At 43.8% G+C, this 20115-nt stretch overlaps 1 protein-coding gene across 1 annotated transcript in view; it reads left to right on the top strand.

Moving 5' to 3' along the window:
- Window positions 1–14486: 14486 nt before the first annotated feature.
- LOC308282686 (double C2-like domain-containing protein alpha) overlaps window positions 14487–20115 on the top strand; it is a gene marked incomplete at both ends in the record, with an annotated part of 83850 nt that continues 78221 nt past the window's right edge. The window contains 2 exons of the mRNA XM_080723076.1: window positions 14487–14697; window positions 15274–15393. Coding sequence (XP_080579202.1) covers window positions 14487–14697; window positions 15274–15393 — 331 coding nt within the window. The remainder of the gene's footprint in view (window positions 14698–15273; window positions 15394–20115) is intronic.

The following is a 20115-nucleotide window of genomic DNA, read 5'->3' as shown; positions in this document are numbered from 1 at the left end:
TTTCAAATAAAAGTTTAGTTACTAGTTACTTTGTAGATTTGGATTATAATTACACAATTTACCTTAACAACTTCAGACCTATATACATTTCGGCCATTTGAAAATAGCCGATCTACAAGCTCACAATGCATCGCAAATCGATTTTTTTCAAAATATTTTCACACATTTGAAAACTTGAAATGACACATTCTACTGAATGAGTACTTTTACTTTTTGTTCTTTACATTTTCTTCTTTACATTTTGATATTTTGAACTTTTACTCAAGTACATTTTGGTTTCCAGACTTTTACTTGTAACAGAGTATTTATATATTGCAGTATTAATACTAAAAAAAGCTGTACTTTTTCTACCACTGGGACAGGTGTCCCTGGCAGATGTTCCCATCCTGTGTGTGCGTGCGTGTGTGTTCGTGTGTGTGTGTGTGTGTGTGTGTGTGTGTGTGTGCGCGTGTCATCTCCATTAGCTACTCACTGGAGGAAGGTGTGACAACGCTGTCAGTCGTGTGGGTGACAGTGACAGTGCCACCTCCTCCCTTAGCACTGCCACTACCCAGTGCTGTCACTGTATGGCAGCTCAGACCTGCCTCCTCTCTGCAGCCTGGCACGGAAATGCGTGCGCGTGCGTGCGTCTGTGTGTGTGGCGTGCAATCCATGCGTCCGTGCGTTTGTGTGGAGCAGGGACGTGCTGGCCATTGGGAAAAGCGGGACAACTCCCGAACGGCCGGTTCATTCTCGGCCGGTCCATTTTGGGGGCTGGGCGGCCAACAAAGTAAATCGTCACTGTCGGGCAGAAACCTTGTATCTCCAAGTTTCAAATTTGTAATTTTTTTCACAAAGCAAAGCCCTGCTTCATCATACAAGGCCGTCGCACAAAAGTAGTGAAAACAGCAGATCTACAAGCACACAACGCCTCACGGTTTCGAGGCATTGTGTGCTTGTAGATCGTCTGTTTTCACTAGTTTATTTTGTATTCATCATTTTTAAAATGATAAATACAAAACAAACGGTTTTGGACATACAAGGTTTCCACCCGACAACGACGAAATATAACTCATGTAATTGGCCCACTGGCTTGTCACTTGTCATGATCTGAAATGGCAAATCTTTAATTAGCAGCAGCTCTATAGCGCGCAATGAGGGCCTCTCCAACTCTTTTTCCCTGCTCCTCTCTGCAGCCTGGCACGGAGCTGCATATGTGCGCGTGCGTGCGTCTGTGTGTGTGGCGTGCATGCGTCCGTGCGTTTGTGTGGAGAGGGTGGAGATTTGGGATTTTTGCAAGAGTTTTTCCAGTCAGAATGATTGAGGCACATACTCTGTCTCTGTCTGTCTGTCTGTCTGTCTGTCTGTCTGTCTCTGTCTGTCTGTCTCTCTCTCTCTCTCTCTCTCTCTCTCTCTCTCTCTCTCTCTCCTCTGTCTCACTCTCTCACTTACACACAGAATGAGAGATGTGCTAAGATGTGCTTTTACGTGAGGGGGGGGGGGGACGGGTGGGATGTGTGACAGATTACCCATTTAGGCCTAGAATTATTGAATGCTTTAACCAGTGAAAAATAGCAGATATACAAGCTCACAGCGCGGCACCGAGTGCCGCGCTGTGAGCTTGTAGATCTGCTATTTTTGAAAAAGTCGTGAAAATGTGTGCAAATCTTGCTCAAATATTGCTTCTGGGTGGTCCCTGGAACTAGATATTTTGAGATGCGGGTCCGTGACCAAATAAATATAATTTTGGGGGTCCTTGACATGAAAACGTTTGAGAACCACTGACATAGTAGTCTCTCAAGAACAGACTAACTGAGCTCCAGTTAAGTGAAAAGGACCTTTTCATTGACGATGGCTGGCCAGATTGCTGACATAGAAACATAGGTTTTTCAAAAAACCTTAGAAGGATTCAAAAGACACTTCGGGGAATCGGGTCAAAATTCTAATTTTCACGATTTTTCAAAAATAGCAGATATACAAGCTCGCAGCGCGGCACTCGGTGCCGCGCTGTGAGCTTGTATATATCTGCTATTTTTCAATAGTTAAAGCATAAAATAATGATACACAATAATGTGTGCCCGTTCTAAATGGGTTAAGCCCGAAAAAGAGACTGCATGACAGAGAGATTAACCGACTCGCACACAGACACTTTCACACAGAGATCTCACCATTAGCATGCAAAGAGTCTTAATGAAAAGGGACCTGAGTTACAACTGCAGTTGGACTCAGTGATTCTCAAACTCTTTAATTTCAAGGACCACGAGTTTGATCTCGTTGCTGTCGGGCAGAAACCTCTTATCTCCATATTTGAACTTTTTTGTGTTTTTTTTCTTTCTTGCTTGCTTTTTTTGTGAATTAACGCCCTACTTGATCATACTACAGCGTCACACTAAAGTATCAAAAGTAGCAGAACATGTCGATCTGCCACTTTTGAATTTGAATCCTGAAAAATAACAGTTTTCGTTATATGAGGTTTCCACCTGACAGAGATAGTATGCATTATAGGCCATGCTTGTATTAAAAAAAAATAAAAATAAAAAAAATGGATAGCTTTTATCTCTGGGACGCGTATTTGGAATGGACACCCGGGCTCCAGGGAAACCCCGCCCACCGAAGCTTTTGATTGGCTGAAGCGGAGCTAGGGAGCGCTCAATTGTAGTCGCTTGGACAGGGCGTTTATCGTGGGCTTGCCCAGGCCTTACGGCCTGGGCATAAATATAACGATTGCATTCACCACGGCTTCGTAACTCGCGCGGCGCTCCGCCGGCCGCGCGGCCCTGGCGTGCGCGCAGGCCAGCGGCCCCCAGGTCCGCTGGCCTGCGCGCCGCTTGCAGTGTCGTGGACAATCGAGCGGCTCCGTCTGGAGCCCGGGTGTCCATTCCAAATACGCCTCTGGGACCCAATCTACTGTAAAATCCAGTTATATTTGTCAGAGTTTGGAAAATAATTTATGATTTCTTAACAGATTTCTAACAAGAAAATCTTCTCTTCTCTGATCCTCATTTCACAAAACCTTTTCAGATGGGGGTCCTCAGCAAAATACATATCAATTTGGGGGTCCTTGACATATTTGAGAACCAGTACAGCCTACAGGTTTACCTACACAGACACAAAATGACCGATGATGATGTGTCAGACGGTCTCAGACCGCAGTCACAGGAGCTCCATCCAGTATGGAAGCATCCCTTCCTCGAGTGATAGAAAGTATGTTTTTATAAGAAAAAAGAGCATGCTGAAGTTGTGAAACCCACGCAGTTGCTGTCAAGAAGATCGTTTCTAGAGTTACATAACTTAGTTCAGAATGTAATTTCACTCTCTCCATTTCTCCATTTTGCCATAACACAAACGCACGCACACTACACAAACACTCACTAGTTGACAGTGTTGGTCGACTAGAGATTTGCTATGATAGCGTCTGTGTTTATCTCACAACATACAGAAAGGTGTATATGTCGTTCATTACAAATTAGGCCTATTCACTTAGGATAAGTGATTTAAATGTGAGGTTCTTGCCACTGGAAGTGACTAATGTCTCGCTAACCCAGACTGGATGGGCCATGCACAGTCTGTGTATGCAAGGCTACAGAAACAGAATTTTAATTTCAGTGAGGAAGGGGCAGACTGTGACATTTCAACTGTAAAAAAAAAAGTGAAAAGAAAAAAATCCATTCCCCGCAATAGCTAATACTGGTAAATCCTTTTTAAAGTCTTTGTCTATGTGGAAAACACCCATGTACGATCTGCAGATGTTTGCCTGCAGAGCAGAGCAGATGGAACATCCTACATTAACCTTTTGATGCCAAATATATCCATTTGTGGCGGATGTGGTTTAACAACTTAATGTGGTCTGTTCACAAGCGTGTTTTCAGTCATGTTTTCGGTCGACTTCTTATGCTGCACACTCAAAACTGTGTGCATATTTTCTAATCTGTTGTATCCCTGTGGGTATTTCTTTTTATGTTATACTCGACCTTTGTAAAATGCACTTATTTTTTATTTTGCTGTTGGTAGTATTTTTTTCGTAATGCTCTGTGAAATGATATATATTTTTGTTCATGTATTTTAAAGTCTTGGACCCCAGGAAGACTAGCTGACATGGGAAACTGTTTAAATAAACAAATATACTACAGTAGCAAAAAAAGTATAATAATAATAATCTAGAAAACAGTGTTGTTCTAGAAAGCCCTGAAGAACAGGCTACTTTAGTCACATTTGTGACGCATTGCGGAGCTTGTAGATCTGGTGTTTTCAACAGACCAATTTAATGCGAAGCGAAAACAGAAGAGGCACTAGTATATAAGCCTTGGGGGACTCCGTTCAACCACGCACAGGGTTTAAGTGGTGCTGCAGCAGCTACAGAGGTATTCTGCCTGGGGTGCAGGCCTCCAAAATGAGCTACGGTAATTGAGCTCATTTATGAGAATACATAAAATGATTTCACTTACTGCAGGAACACATGCTGCTGACGCTGGATGCACATAATGACATGTTCATAGAAAAAAACTGAACTCTGAATGTAAAATGAGAATCCACTGACTCACGAAAGGCTTTGCATGATAAAGGCAACGTAAAAAATAAAATAAAAAAAATCTTTTGAAGTCCAATGAGCGCCATGCGCGAACTCAAAAGTATCGGATTATCCATTAACAAATATGAGTATGACGCACACAATCGTACCTCGGGGTGGATTCCGCAAAGCACAAATAAAGATTCAACACAAAGAAAGCACAAGGCAAAGAGACTTGGAATTGAGAACACAGCATGGTTTGAAATGCAATATCTTTGCCAGGAGATCATGTTTTCAGTTTCCCCCCCGTGTGTGCAGCATGCGCATCATGCGCATGCAATAATCTTGGATACCATTAGGCCGACCATTCTGTTGTGCACACTGACAGTACGATCAATTCTCAAATATTTTTCAAATGGGCCAAAGACAACTGTCATTATAAACATCACAGAGCAATCGGTCCTCTGGCCTATGGGATATAGGCCTATGGACCTGAGCCAGCCTGTACTGTCCATCCGGCTTAGAGGATCTAGTTTACAATAAATGCAAAGAATCTCCGTACGGACATACATGAAGCATAGCGTTAGTTTATGCAGGACACGTGAGTCTCGCCCGCCTCAGCTGTAATCAGCTGTCAGTCAGATCTTTTTCCTATTCCTCATTCACAGAAATGCTGATCATTACAACACACTGTCATAATCAGAGCTCTCGCTTACTAAGGGAGGCTCCTTTAAATACAGCTAGCACTGTAGCAAACAAAGTCAAGCACTGCTTGACTTTGATCCGAAGCCTCGGATCTGCTGCTGCTTAGCTACCTCCTCCACCCCAGCCTCCACCTTTTGATCAGAGTCTGGCATAGGCTCAAATACTTGTGATTTTATGTCTGCTGATTCAAGCTAATATGTATTGCTATCCAATGTATTGCTATTGTACTACTTTATATTGTATCCCTATGGGGAGTCTTGCTTAAAGTTCCCAGATTTTTGCATAGCAAGCAATCATGAACAACATTCAGGGAACATCACCAAACGCGGAGGCCGTTAACGCTGAATTGAACTGAACACAGCGGACTACTATTGAGACAGAGCAGTGGTGGGAGTAGCAATGTACATTACAATATAAAAAGACTCTGTTACAAGTTAAGGGCCTGTAATTTAGTACAAGAGTACAAGAGTATTAAGAATGTACTAAACAGTACCAAAGTAAGAGTACTGAAAAGTTTACAAGCTTACAAGCTTGCAGTGCGACACATGAGCTTGTACATAGCTTTTAGATATTTTTGAGTAGAAAAAGTAAACAAGTTCCTGATGGATACAGTACATCTGGAAAGTAACTAGTATGAAAAAATCGCACTTGTGCGAACCCGCTCACTTCGCATGGTATCAAACACCACACACATGCATACTGTATGTCCTTGTATGGGCCGTTCTGTCTGTGACGTCAGCTGTGGTGATGTCAGTCTCTGTGTACTTTCTATGATGTTAGTCTCGCGTGACGCTATAGTCTCGTTCTGCATACGGACATATTAGGGACCTACGCACTCAAAGCCAGATGTAGGAGCGGTTAGCACCGCTCAAAAATTGAAACACTCAAGTAACTCAAAATTGTTTTTAAGTGCAGTGCTTGAGTAAATGCAGGAGTTACTTTCCCGACACTTCATTCTCATCCTTTGTGATTGGCAGTCTGCGGGTAGACAGTTCTAATGAGTCAGCCTTCTTCAAAGACAGTCATGAGATTCCAGAGCCCCCTGACTGTGTGTGCAATAATGTTCCGCTGCTCTCCCATCCCTCTTTGTTATTGTGTTTAGCCTTTATTTAACCAGGCTAAAATTGAATTGAGATTTTCATCTCTTCTTTAAGTGGCTCATGGAAAAGCCATGCAAGAAAGAGCTCATGCTTAACTTATACTGTAGTCTGTTGTTTGTTCGCCAACTAGTGTCATTCTCCATGGAGAAAAGACTTCCGGGAATAGAACCAGGGGATGAGCGAGTGACGGCAGGACTTTGCGCTACTCTATTTGTGTCTATCCATTGACGTCAGTCATCTATTATGTAGAAAAACACTATTTTAGCGATCCGCTTCCCTCTATATATGAGAAGACTTGCCAATGGCCAATGATGTAATCCGTGCCCAATGTTGGAGCAATTCGAGCCCCTTTGACCCCAAAAAAGTATGTATATTTATTTCCAAAAGCAAAAAAAACACAATGTGAACCAAAATTTGTGGGATTCTACATTATCTTTCTGACGAGTTTAAGCTCCAGAGAGAAAGAGAGAGAGAGAGAGAGAGAGAGAGAGAGACAGACAGACAGACAGACAGACAGACAGACAGACAGACAGACAGACAGACAGACAGACAGACAGACAGACAGACAGACAGACAGACAGACAGACAGACAGACAGACAGACAGACAGACAGACAGACAGACAGACAGACAGACAGACAGACAGACAGACCGACCGACCTATATCAGAGCCACAGAGTTAAAAACAAACGCTTCTTCAGACCAGTGTTAGTTTGATGTTTCTTGCTCCCTGGCCGGGGGGAGTAACCACAGTGCATGTTCTACGTCTGGATTCACATTCGACTTACTGCTACTGCTTAATTAACTTAAACTGATGCAAAGTGTTGGGTTAGTCTGTGCTTATTTCACGACGAGGAATTGAATTTGTATGCATAATCCTTGAAGTCTCTCAAGTAGGGATGGCCAAATGGAGATTTTTTCTTAACCGATAACCGAAAGGCCTTATCAGTTAATTAACCGTTAACCGTTAAGGAAATGTGTTCAAAAATGCGCTATTTTTGCGAAAAGAAAAAAAAAAGGAAAATACACCCGTTTTTCCCCATAATAAAGTGCCATATTTACACATTACAAACAATAAAACTAGGAGAAACAAGAATACAAATGTTTTCTAAAAGAAATGTGTTTTTGCAAAGAAACCGTGGGATTGAAATGATCAATCTGTAATGTGATGCGATTTCGCCAGGCACGTGCGCACATACAGCAAAGGGGGCTGGAGCCCTTAACTTTTATCAACAGAATTGTCCACCAAAAGGCCCTTCAGCCCATGCCTCTCTAACATTCTGTGCACTCCCTGGCTCTCGCCTAACAAAACAGACGCAGCGAGATGCTCGCATGTAGAGCAATAACTTTCAATCGTATGACATTTGGAATGGTTGAATCGGCTAAACGTGATGTCCATTTCATTCATTTTCTTCTCTCTCGACCGTGTTTTGTGTGTGCTGATGCAGCGATCATTGAATTTGCGACTCTGAGCTGTGTTATTTTCGTATATCCTAGGCTACTCTGTAACCAAGACGACTTTAGCGTTCCTCACGTCGTCAACATGTAACATTAGAAAGTTGTGTTTTAAGCTCTTCTTAACGGGATTCAATGTGACGGCGGGTCTGTTTTGTAAAATCCAATCGACGACGGAGCATTTGTTGAACAAGTCAGCGTGTACGACTCCAAAATCAAGCAGCGTCGCAGACTCGCAGTTGCGTGAATGCATGTTACACAGACATTGGTGTCCCAGAAATGTGTGACCACAGCGCGTATAGTTGCATGGTTGTCTTGGTTGATGACTTGATGTTGCGTAGATATTGGTATACGGGGCTTTTGGTGTGACACATGGGTTGATTTCCTTTTTCTTTTCTTTTTTATCGGTCAAAATTGACCGTTAGTGCTTACCGGTAACCAATTTCTTATCGGTTTAACGGTAACGGTTAGCCGTTGGCCATCCCTACTCTCAAGGAAAACTACATTAGAAAGCGTCTTAGAAACCGTTGTAGGGGGAAATAATTACGTTCATATGAAGAAGAAAAACACCACCTGTATTTAAAATGGAAAAACACAGGCATAAAATCGCTTTGCATAATTCTAATTATACTTTAGATGCAAAGCGTAATTATGTGCTTGGAGCCTCACAGAATCATCCAATTGTCGGTGAAGGGACACAGGAATGCATCAATTTAAAGCACCAACCTCGGCTGAAGTGGTTGCAGGACTCGCGGCTCATACTGTATATAAATAATTCAACGCCCGCCCCCACCCAGAGCCTGTATCTAGTCGTGGTTTCTCCCCCTTAAAGGGGAGTTCTTCCTTGCCTCTGCAACGTCTCTGCTCTATGTGAAGTGCCTTGAGACAACTTGTAGCGTGGCACTATAATAAAGTTGAATTGAATTGAACACAAAGGACTTATGATGTCAACATAACTATGCCGTTCCCACTACGCAACTCTCGTTCATTACAGCTTCATTAGTTTGATTAATTTGCCCCTCTTCATTTGCATCATTTAGACCAAATGACGCAAAGTGGATTCTAGGGACTTTGTGGGTTCCTTTATGGGGGTTTAAATTGACCCATACAAGTCTGTAACTCTAACAGCATACACATGGAACCAAATGGACCCTAACAGGTCCATTTGGTTCCATTTGTATGCTGTTAGAGCTAAGGGGAGACCTTGAAATGTAAAAGTTTGAAAAACACTGATAACGAGCACAGGTCTCCACCAGGCCACACAAATCGGCCTGTTATAGCGCCACCATGAGGCTGATTTGAAAAATGTGGGGCAGAGGTTCTAGATTGGCATCCAGGGAATGTGTGTGCTCACTTTGGCAGCGATCGGGCCAACGGTGACTGAGATTAGCTGCACACAAACTGCGAGGACACACGCACGCACGCACGGACGCACGGACGGACGGACACACGGACGGACGGAGGGGAAAACATACTCTCCCTCAGCCTTCGGCTGGTGGAGACAATGATTGTGTGTAACTTTCAATCAAAGTAGAGGTTTGGGCAGCGTTGTGCGACCCAATGTCACATCGCCGATCTGACTGGTACAGAGATCTCTATCTGTCCTTATATCTTTTATGTTTTATGCCCATATTTTTAGATCACTGCATCTGTCAGTCCTTGTCCCTTTTATGTCCATATATGGAGATCTCTGTATATGTCCCCTTTTGTTCCCATAAAGTGTGGAGATCCCGGGATGAAGTCAATCACTATGTCCCGTCAATGCTCAATGCAGGCAGTCATTTCCTCGGTCGGTCACGGTGATCAGAAAAATTATTACTACAATCATGACGAACATATGCTACTACTGTGGGCAACATTTTAACCACTTTGAACCCCAGTGTCCATATTCTGGCGGGAATGCGTTCGCGACGGGGCTTGTAGAAGTCGAAGAGATGTGGTGTAGACGGAGCATTCGAAACTCAAGTCCAGTTCTCTAAGACACCCTATTTCCCAAACAGTGGGTCGGAATCCAATTGTGGTTCGCGGACAGATTTCTGTGGGTTGCGACTGCGAGTGAATATACCCACTTATTATTATTATTTGTATTTCAAATGATTTTAAAAAAATATAATAAGAGTTTTTTTTTTCTAAATAATTGTCTAAATAAGTTCATAAATAACATTAAAACAACTAAAAAGTAAAAACTAATTCCATAAATTCCACAAATGTAACTTTTAAGCGGAAGTGAACATAGCCTATCACTTGTGAGCTTGTAGATCAGCTATTTTCACTTGTTTTGGTCCTGGGAAGACATCACATTTCTCTTTTGGGTCTCAAGCTAAAAAGGTTTGGTGAACCACTGTTCTAAGACAACGGGGGTATTTTATTAGTAGTTAAGGCATAAACATCTCCAAATCGGCTACGCAGCAGTGTGCAAGGAAGGAGCACAGTGTCTGACTGTATAGATAGACCACGTACTGTATACTGCTGACTTCATATAGTTTATAGATTATATTTAACACTGCAATTTCAACATTGCTTCCAATATTTATGACACTCGACTGGAATGACCCATAATAGGCTAACTATAGGCCTACACACAGCGAGCGAATACTCGGGGAATGAACCCGATTTCGCCTCAGATCAGGGCATCTGTTAGCGAGCGCCAAAAAAGGGTCAGCGACAGGATCAGTGGTGCTAAAAACCTACTGTGTGAACTCTCAGTCACACTCGCACACACACGCACACGCACAGCCACACACAGCCACACACACGCACGCACGCACGTCGCATACACGCATGCACACACACACACACACACACACACAGGGCCGTTTTTAGCTATAGGCGAGCTAGGCGGCCACCTAGAGCGCCATCCTAGAGGGGGCGCCGAAATGGAGGGAGTGGACACAGTGGTTCTCAGCCTCTTCAGGCTGCCGCCCCCAAAATATTCATATTTGAACCGGGGACCCCCCAACCTAACAAGCACTGAAATGGAGGGAGTGGACCCAAACCAGCCCCAAACCTGCCCAAAACGACTAAAATCATGGCAAAACCCGCAAAAAAGTCGCGCGCGCGCACGAGAGTGGAGAGAGGCACATTCGAAAGAGCTCGCATAGAGCGCTGATTAGACGTGCTATGGCCCTGCATGCATGCACGCACGCACGCACGCACGCACGCACGCACGCACGCACGCACACGCACACACACACACACACACACACACACACACACACACACACACACACACACACACACACAGAGAACACACACAGAGAGAGAGAGAACAATACTTGAAGTTTTTTAGTTTTGTTTTTTAACTTCATTCCCATTCTCTCACAGTACTGGTGGTGGACAGTTATAATGACTCAGCTTTCTTCAGAGAATCATGAGGTTCCCCAATCTCTGCCTCCAGCAGAGAGAATACAAATCAATAATAAACACATTCATACATCAAAATGATGTATAGAACTTCGATAGGCTATCTGCCTTTAAAACTTTTAATCCTCTGTGCCGTTGCTTCCAGACTATTTATGCAATGGCAGCCCTGTCAAAAGCAAATTAAACAATGTGCCTGCCTTTGATTTGCCTGCCTATCTATTTGACTGAATGAACCAGTGGTTCCATAACCTCGCATAGGCTTTACTCATATGCGAAGATAAAAGTCTGTGCACAATCAGTGGCGTCAGTTCAGAAAAAGCTAAGGTATGGCAACATGCGCGCGTGCAAGACACCAGTCATGTTGCCATAGCAACAGGCATGATACATTTATTTTAAGAAGTACATTCTATTTCTTTGCCCCGTTTCTACGGTTTCTTGGGCTGGATATGGCAGCCTGGAACGTGCTGCTAAACTTGGCATGTTAGTAAACGTGCCACAACAATTAACAATAATAATGCATTGCACCTGTGCGGCTGACCTGCAGAAACTTGGAATATACCATCTTGTCAAGATGGGGAGAATAAAAGTGTGGAGAATATAATTATAATACCTTATTAAAGTGACCATTTTGTAAAAGTTTGCATTTGTAGTTTTTTTTTTTTACTGTAATTTAACAACATAATAACCAGCACAAATAGACAAAGAGACATTCATGGATTTATATTTAAAAGTAACTTTTATTTTCCCCCATGGACCCAGGGTATGGCAGCTGCATACGCCTGCCATACCCAATTGACGCCCCTGTGCACAATATGAGGCAGAGTGTTTAGAAAGGTGGGACTTCCGCCGTGTGAATTTCCCCAGAAGTTTTTTTTTTCTTTTTTTTTTTTTCCAGCTGGGAATATGTCTGCAGGAACACCGGCTCCTGCAGACTTATTCCCAGCTGGGAAAAAAACAGTTCTACTTCTCCTGCTTCTTCGGTTGCAATAAACAATATCCAAACAAAAACATCGATTCCGACAATATGACACCTATTAAGAGCGAGTTAAACCTATTTAGGTTTGTTTTGCTGCATGGGGGATGTAAACAGACCTGCACCGCATGACGTACAGTAACTTCCCTTAAAACGCAGCACTTCCGCCAAATTCAAGCACTTCCGTTTATGCAACGCACAGCGCAGGTCGCACCCCAGGGTGGTGGTTCCCAGCCTTCTCTAAATCAGTGGTTCTAAACCTTTTCAGGCCGCGACCCCCAAAATAATCATATTTTAACTGGGGACACCCCCCTCCCCACCCTGACGAGCACTTAGAGTTGAGGCATTACATTTTGTATAACACGGTTCTATTTTGAAGCGTTTTGAGCATGTAGATCGGCCATTTTCACAATTTCTGCCTATATATATTTGACAATTTGGCCAATTGGTAATTTCAGAGGTATTAAAAAAGTAATTAAATTGTCACTTTAGAAATGTGCAGATACTCTCTTGTTTTCTGTTGAGAGAGAAAACCATGTTGCACATTGAGCTAATCATCTGGGGACCCACCAAAATAATTTGGAGCCCCCCCCCCCATCCCACAGGTTGAGAACCACTGTTCTAGATCAGAGTTTGTGGTCCACCCATCTGACCACCACCAGCAACAACAAGTGATCAATCCAGTGGCATACGTAACACAGTGGTTCTCAGCGTCTTCAAGGCTGCCACCCCCAAAATATTCATATTTGAACCGGGGACCCCCCAACCTAACAAGCACTTAGGATTGCAGGAGTTGAGTCATTATATTTAGTTTGGCCTGGTTCCACAGATAAATGTTGTTTCTTTCTTAGGTCATATTTGACCATTTGGTCAAGATGTTTTACACTTTTTTATACAGTAGTTGATTACTTTCGAGAGTGGGTGGTTTTGGTTTAGTTGGGTGGGTGAGTGAGTGAATGAGTGGTGTAGAACTTTCAGATTTTTGTTATTCACTTCACTCCTTTCCTCCGGTCCTGGTGGTAGACAGTTATAATGAGTCTGATTTCTTCAAAGAGAATTATATACGGTTCCAGAATCCCTTGTGTGTAATAATCTCCCTCTCTCGTCTCTCATCCTTTGTTTGTTATTTTATTGATCCTTGATTTAACCAGAGAAAAACGAAATTGAGATTTTCATCTCTTTATTTATTTATTTTCTATAGCGGTAAAAAGATGCAAATCTGCCTGTGTTGTGAGCTTGTAGAGCAGCTATTTTCGGTGATTGATACCGATCAGTTCTCAGAAAGTATAAATCAGATGTAATACAGAATCAATGCTATGCTCTCTTCCTGGTGGCTCGCTTGTTTGCATCTACAGTATACATATGTCATTTTGTTTAGCCTTTATTTAACTAGCAAAAACGAATCTGAGATTTAAAGATATGCAAAGAAATGGGACAATGTGATCCAATGTTGATGTACATGTCGTCGCTGTCAGGCAGAAACCTTGTATCTCCAAGTTTCAAATGTGTATATTTTTTCGTAAATTAAAGCCATACTTCATCATACGAGAGTGTCGCACAAACAAGTGTCACACAATGCCTCACAATGTGTGACACTAAGTTGTTATTTTCATCACATTCCCTGCCACAGCCCGAGTTTTCTGAGTTATATCCTATGTCTCTCCATGCCAAGCCTGAGTTTCCCGAGTTGTAAATAAAAGTTCTGACTTATACTTCCGGTTTCGGCAGTGATCGCGAACCGGAAATGCATGTTTGAACCGAGAACAACTCGCTCTTTCAACCCTTGGCGGCCATGTTTGTTTACATATGAAGAAAACATTATGGTTTCTTTCTCATGAATGTGGCGTGGCAAGGAATCGCTTTTAAAATAATAACCCAAAAAAGGAAGGTTTTGGACATACCAGGTTTCCACCCAACAATGACAATGTACAAGAATGTTACTCATAACCTACTGTGCCCAAACAAAGCAGTTGCAAAAAAAAAGAGATTCAAATTCGTATGCGCCGAAAATAGCCAATCTAAATGGTAAATGGTAAATGGTGCATTTATATATTAATAGCGCTATTATCAAAAGCGCTTTACATAGATCGTGCATTACATTCACCCATTCACGCACACATTCATACACCGGTGGCGGAGGAAACCATGCAAGGCACCAACCTACTCACCGGGAGCAATTAGGGGTTCAGAGTCTTGCCCAAGGACTCTTCGACATTAACTCAGGGGGAGCCCGGATTCGAACTGGGAACCCTTCGGGAACCCTTCGTGCTCTAATAACGGTTTCTCTACCCCTGAGCTATGCCGCCCCTACAAGCTCGTAGATCGTCTCTTTTCGGCGACACCGTGCTGCTACCAAGTATTAATGGGTTCTGCACCACTGTGGTTTCCGTGCTCTTCCAGACCCTATGACGGTGCGTAGGGGAAAGAAGCTCAGCATCTCCATCCAGGAAAACATGGCCATCGACGTCTGCCCTGGCCCCATCCGCCCCATCCGGACCATCTCCGCCTACTTCCCCCGGCTGTCGCCCACCTCCCCGACGGGCGCCCTGTCCCCCAATGCTGCCGTCCCCAGCCTCATCCTGAGCCCAGCAGGCCCACCCCGGGGTGCAGGACAAGGTTTGTATATGGTTTGTATAGAGCGGTTGTCACACCGTCTCCTGGACTGTCTATGCATGTCTGTCCACAGCATGAGCTGCAATACCGATGGTGACCAAGTAGAGCTGTTGAGTCACACACATACGCGTGCGACCCTGAAATTAACTGCTACACACACATTATTGTCGGTATCAACAGAGACAAAAACAAAATAATGTATTCTGGCACAGCCACCTTAAATATTAGACTTATACATATTGGCATTGAGACTAAAACTATGAAAATGTTCTCTATGATTTTAGTCAGTTTTAGTTAGTTGGTCCAGTTATTGTTTAGTTTCCTAGACAAGCAACACCGTTTCAGTTACTTCTGGTTTTCTTGTAAAGCCTATCCAGCGGTTAAGCTCACGTCGGCGACGTCGCAAACGCTGTAAGCTTGTAGATCACACTCGGCTGCGACAATGCACGATGGGACGTTGGAAATTTGTGGATAGTTTTTAGCTTTCATTTCAGTTAAGCGTTAACACAAATGACTTGTCAGTTCTAGTCTTTTGTTTCAGTTCCTTAAGTCAGAGTTTAACTCCAATAAACCTTGCAGGAACCCACCTCCTTCCGCCGTCCGCGGCGGCCATGACGCCCTACGGCGGTACAGCGGACGGGGCCTGCGGCGTAGAGGTGATGACAGTGGAGGTCCCCAGCTCCGACAGCGATGACTGCAGTGAGACACAGCCTGCCTGTCGGAATGTGTAGGCTATGTTTATGTGTGTGGGTGTGTCTGTGTGGGTGTGTGTCTTGTTGTGTGTGTGCATGCACGTGCATGTGTGGAGATGTATACTGTACATAGCCCGTTTTCTCACAGCGGCAACCATAACTGCGGACCTGTGTGTGTGTGTGTGTGTATGTGTGTGTGTGTGTGTGTGTGTGTGTGTGTGTGTGTGTGCGGCTGTGCACCGACACCGCAGCTACAGGGTACCGCTCTGGAAAAAGGCCTATAGACCGCCGAAGTGTCTCGTCATTTTGTTCCTCAAATAAGGAATTAGGGAGGAGGATCCCTGTTTCGACCAGAGCCAGTGGCGTCAGTTCGGCAAAAGCTAAGGTATGGCAACATGACTGGTGTCTTGCACACGCGCGAAGACACCAGTCATGTTGCCATACCTTAGCAACAGGCATGATGAATTTATTTTAAGAAGTACTTTTTTTTTTCTGTGGCCAAGGTATGGCAGTTGCCATACCTTGTCATACCCAATTGACGTCTCTGGAGCCAGAACAAGATGAGGTCTAATAGAATAGTTTCTCAACCACATGTTGACAATTTGAGGTCAAATTGAATAACCAAAAATGTAAACAAATATATATATATATTTTGGCTATGTTCACAATATTTATCTGTGGAAGCGAGTCAAACTAAACATAATGCCTCAACTCTTACAATTCCAAGTGCTCATCAGGGTAGGGGGTCCTGAGTTCAAATATGATTCTTCTGAGGGGGTCGTGGCCTCAAAAGATTGGGAACCACTGCAATAGAACTGCGATTCTCAACCTTTTTTCCTTTCAAGGATTGAAACAAAAGGTGTTTTGTTGAAAAGTCCAAGCCATCCCGATAGCAATCATTGCAATCATTGACTCTTTGTTCAACAGGGGTCTCCCCGTCCCTCGGCCTCTTTAATAAACAGAACATGCATTTTCAGGTGGGTCGCCAATTTCAGCCAATCAGGAGAGAGCACCCAGGACACAAGTGCATGAGAATATTTCAGACGAGCCCACAATAATACCAGTAAGACGCCTAAGTGCGAAAAGCAACCTCGCCGCACTATCTGTCTCGGCCATCTGTCTTGGCCATATATGGATTCTGTTAGTGTGGTTCTCTGGGATACAGTCCCTTTTATGCCCATATATGGAGATCCCTGCTCTGAGTATCTGACATCACTGTGATGTCGCAACAAGTCCACAAATCCCCATAATATGGAGTACCATAACGTCATCAACATGACATCATGGTAGAAATAGACTCCATATTTGGGCCTGGCTGAGACATATCTCATATACAACAGGTACTCTGCATGTGCGGCATCTGTGCAAATAGGTTAAGTGTGGCAACGGCTTGTGTTGTAAGTGATGTCAGAGCACTAGTCAGCCTTATATAAGGTGTGAGGATTCCCTCATGAGTATTAGTGTTCCCAGAGTTGTCCAGAGAGGCAGAAGAGAAATCAAGCTCATTCAGGTTCAAAGAAGCGGTGAATTGTGAGGCAAGTCACAACAAACTCTATTGCCAGAAGATTCTGCAGAGGATAGACAGATAGATCCCTTCAGCAGCCTGTCAGCAAACAACCAGCTCTGTAACCAACCAGATACAAGGAGACAGAGATGAAGACAGATCTTACAGTTGCCAACCCAATCATGAAGGACGATGATACACGAAAGAAGAAGAAGAAAGAGATGAAGACAGATCTTACAGTTGCCAACCCAATCATGGAGGACGATGATACACATAAGAAGAAGAAGAGGAAGCTTATTAAGATTTTGACTCAGCCCGAAGGTGAAGTAAAGACTTTCAGTGATTCCGCTACAGCTACTACTACTCTGGAGATACATCAGCATATCCACACAGGAGGAAAGACTAGGTTAGGCTCACTGAGGAGACGCAGACAAATTCCCACCGGAGAAAAACCTTTCAATTGTACACTCTGTGACAAGACTTTCAGTCGTTCAAGAACGCTGGACAGACACCAGCTTGTCCACACAGGGGAAAAGGCTTTTCACTGTAAACAGTGTGACAAAAGTTTCAGTCGGTCGGATAAACTGAAGGCTCATCAGCGTCGACACACGGGTGAAAAACCTTTCAGGTGCACAGATTGTTACAAGGGTTTTACTCGGTTAGATAAGTTGAAGGGACATCAACGTATCCACAGTGGAGAAAAGCCCATTGACCCTAAACCGTGTGACAAGGGTGTTACACCGAAGGACACGCTCAAGGGACACACAGGAGAAAAGGATTTCCGCTGTAAAGATTGTGACAAGCCTTTCAGTGAGTTCAGTAAGCTGAAGAGGCACGAGCACATCCACACCGGAGAAAGACCTTACCACTGTCAAGAGTGCGACAAGCGTTTCAGGCGGTCGGATCACCTGAAGTCACACCTGAAGTCTCACCGCGGACAAAAACCTGTCCAGCAGTTGGAGAAGCGTGCCAATGAGTTATGTCAGCCGGACACACTCCGTCCCCATGCTGTAGAAAAACCTAAACATTGTGACAAGAACCAGCAGTTGGAGAAGTGTGCCAATGAGTTATGTCAGCCGAACACACTCCGTCCTCATGCTGTAGAAAAACCTAAACATTGTGACAAGAATCACCTGAAGTCACACCAACAATTCCCTCACCGCAGACAAAAAACGGATCACCTGAAGTCACACCCGAAGTCTCACCGCGGACAAAAACCTGTCCAACAGTTCGAGAAGAGTGTCAAGTTATGTCAGCCGAACACACTCCGTCCTCACGGTGTAGAAAAACCTTTCCCCTGTAAACTGTGCGATCAGAGTTTCAATAAGTTCACGGCCATGTTAATGCATAGGTATTACAGAAAATGCAGCTGACATGCACCTTATTACTTGCGCCAGCAGAGCACGCGAGCTGGGCCTTTGAACTCTACCTGTCTGTATTTGGCACAAATTAGCCAATTGCTGTGCCCTCATTGGGTACGGACAGCACATTCACCTTACGTGCGCGCTCTGCTGGCGCAAAATAGGCCAGATGCACATTGGTACCTTGAAAGAGAGCGGTGCTAACCGCTCCTACGTCTGGCTTTGTGTGTATGTCCATATGAGCACAGCAATGCAGTACGAGTCTAGCGTCATAGAAAACACGCAGAGACCGACATCCGACAGAACGGCCCATACAAGGAGATATGCGCGTGTGTTATTTTTGATACCATGCAAAGTGCTTCGCACAGGTGCGATTTTTAAGTAAAAGAAATAAACAAGCAAAACAATGTTTTAGCCTGCTGGTTCAATCACTTTCTTTACACTCGTTCTGTACACTGAGGAAGCTATTGCCAAGGTGGAAAGCCCTCAGGTCAAATTCACGCTTTTTTTTTCTATATTTTTGAGCGGTGCTAACCGCTCAAAATGTCCGGCTTTGTGCGTGTGAGCACAGATTTGTGTGTAGGAGAACTCCATGTATGGAGATGGCTTCGTGTGTAGAGCATGGATCTCCATATATGAAAGAAGGTGGAGTCTACATTATATGGGACTTATTATTATATGGGATTACCAAGGTTTTCATATTATCACTGTATTTCATGTTAAAATATTACATGACACATACAGTATTGCTGCATTATCACTTCAGGTAGTGACTAGTGTCAAGTGTCAACATTTGACTTGAGTGTAGTACCGTATGTCCGTATGAGTACAGCAACACCAGCTGCAGCCACCAAGCGGTGCTGTTGAGCAGCCTGCACTGCTCAGTTCACACAGGTGCGATTTTATTTAAAGAACTATAAAAATGCAATTCTGGGAAATTGCAAGTGTGGTTGCTGTGAGGAATCCGCTGGGAAGTTAACTACTTACCATAAAATATATGTTGTTGTGATGTAAAGTGAAGCATGACCAAAAGCTTCACTTTATTGTTATACAGCCGCCCCAACATACACAAAAAGTAAGGTTAAAAAAAAGAAAGAAAAAACGTACCGAATACAATAGTGTGTTGCCAATAGCAACCACACTAATAACTAGAACTGCTGTTCCTACAGAACAGTGTGGGCTCACATGGAACACCCTGTATGGGTACAAAGATCTACCCAAAACATCAAAAACAACACACATGCATATCTCTTTTTATGGGCCGTTCTGTCTGTGACATTGCTTTATTTCACAGTATGATCATACAGTAAGTACCACCCGTCTTAAATCGCACCTGAGCGAAGTGAGCATGGTATCAACATATATGGGCATAAAGATCTGCCCAACGGGCACTCCAACATTACTTCTCCTACATCCAATCCCTCAGATCCCCTATTTAAGGATTTGGGAGAACATACTACAAAAGATTTCATGTGGGTGTTGTTGTTGCCAGACCCATGAAATGGGTAGGCCTACATAAGCAAATGTCGGTCTGTCCGGTTTTTCTCCATAGATGGTCATGATGATGACATGATGATGACATGAGGGAGGGATAGACCGACAGACAAAGCCTTCATGTCATCACAATGACATGAGGGAGGGACAGACCGACAGACAAAGCAAAAGGCTTTGTCTGTCGGTCTGTCCCTCCCTCTTTTCTCCATATTTGGTCACAATGATGTCACAAATGATGATGACATGAGGGAGGGACAGACAGCCTATAAATGTACCATTAAATTTATAGGCCCAGAGGGTTGGCAGAACCGGGGTCTGGCACAACCAGGTTGACCTGGTCTAGTTATTTATAGCAGGTCACACTTGTTGG

Source organism: Nannobrachium achirus, assembly GCF_963921795.1.
Source record: "Nannobrachium achirus genome assembly, chromosome: 4".
NCBI lineage: Eukaryota > Metazoa > Chordata > Actinopteri > Myctophiformes > Myctophidae > Nannobrachium > Nannobrachium achirus.
Note: the sequence above shows the minus strand (reverse complement) of the source record. Positions and strands in the feature narration are given on the sequence as shown.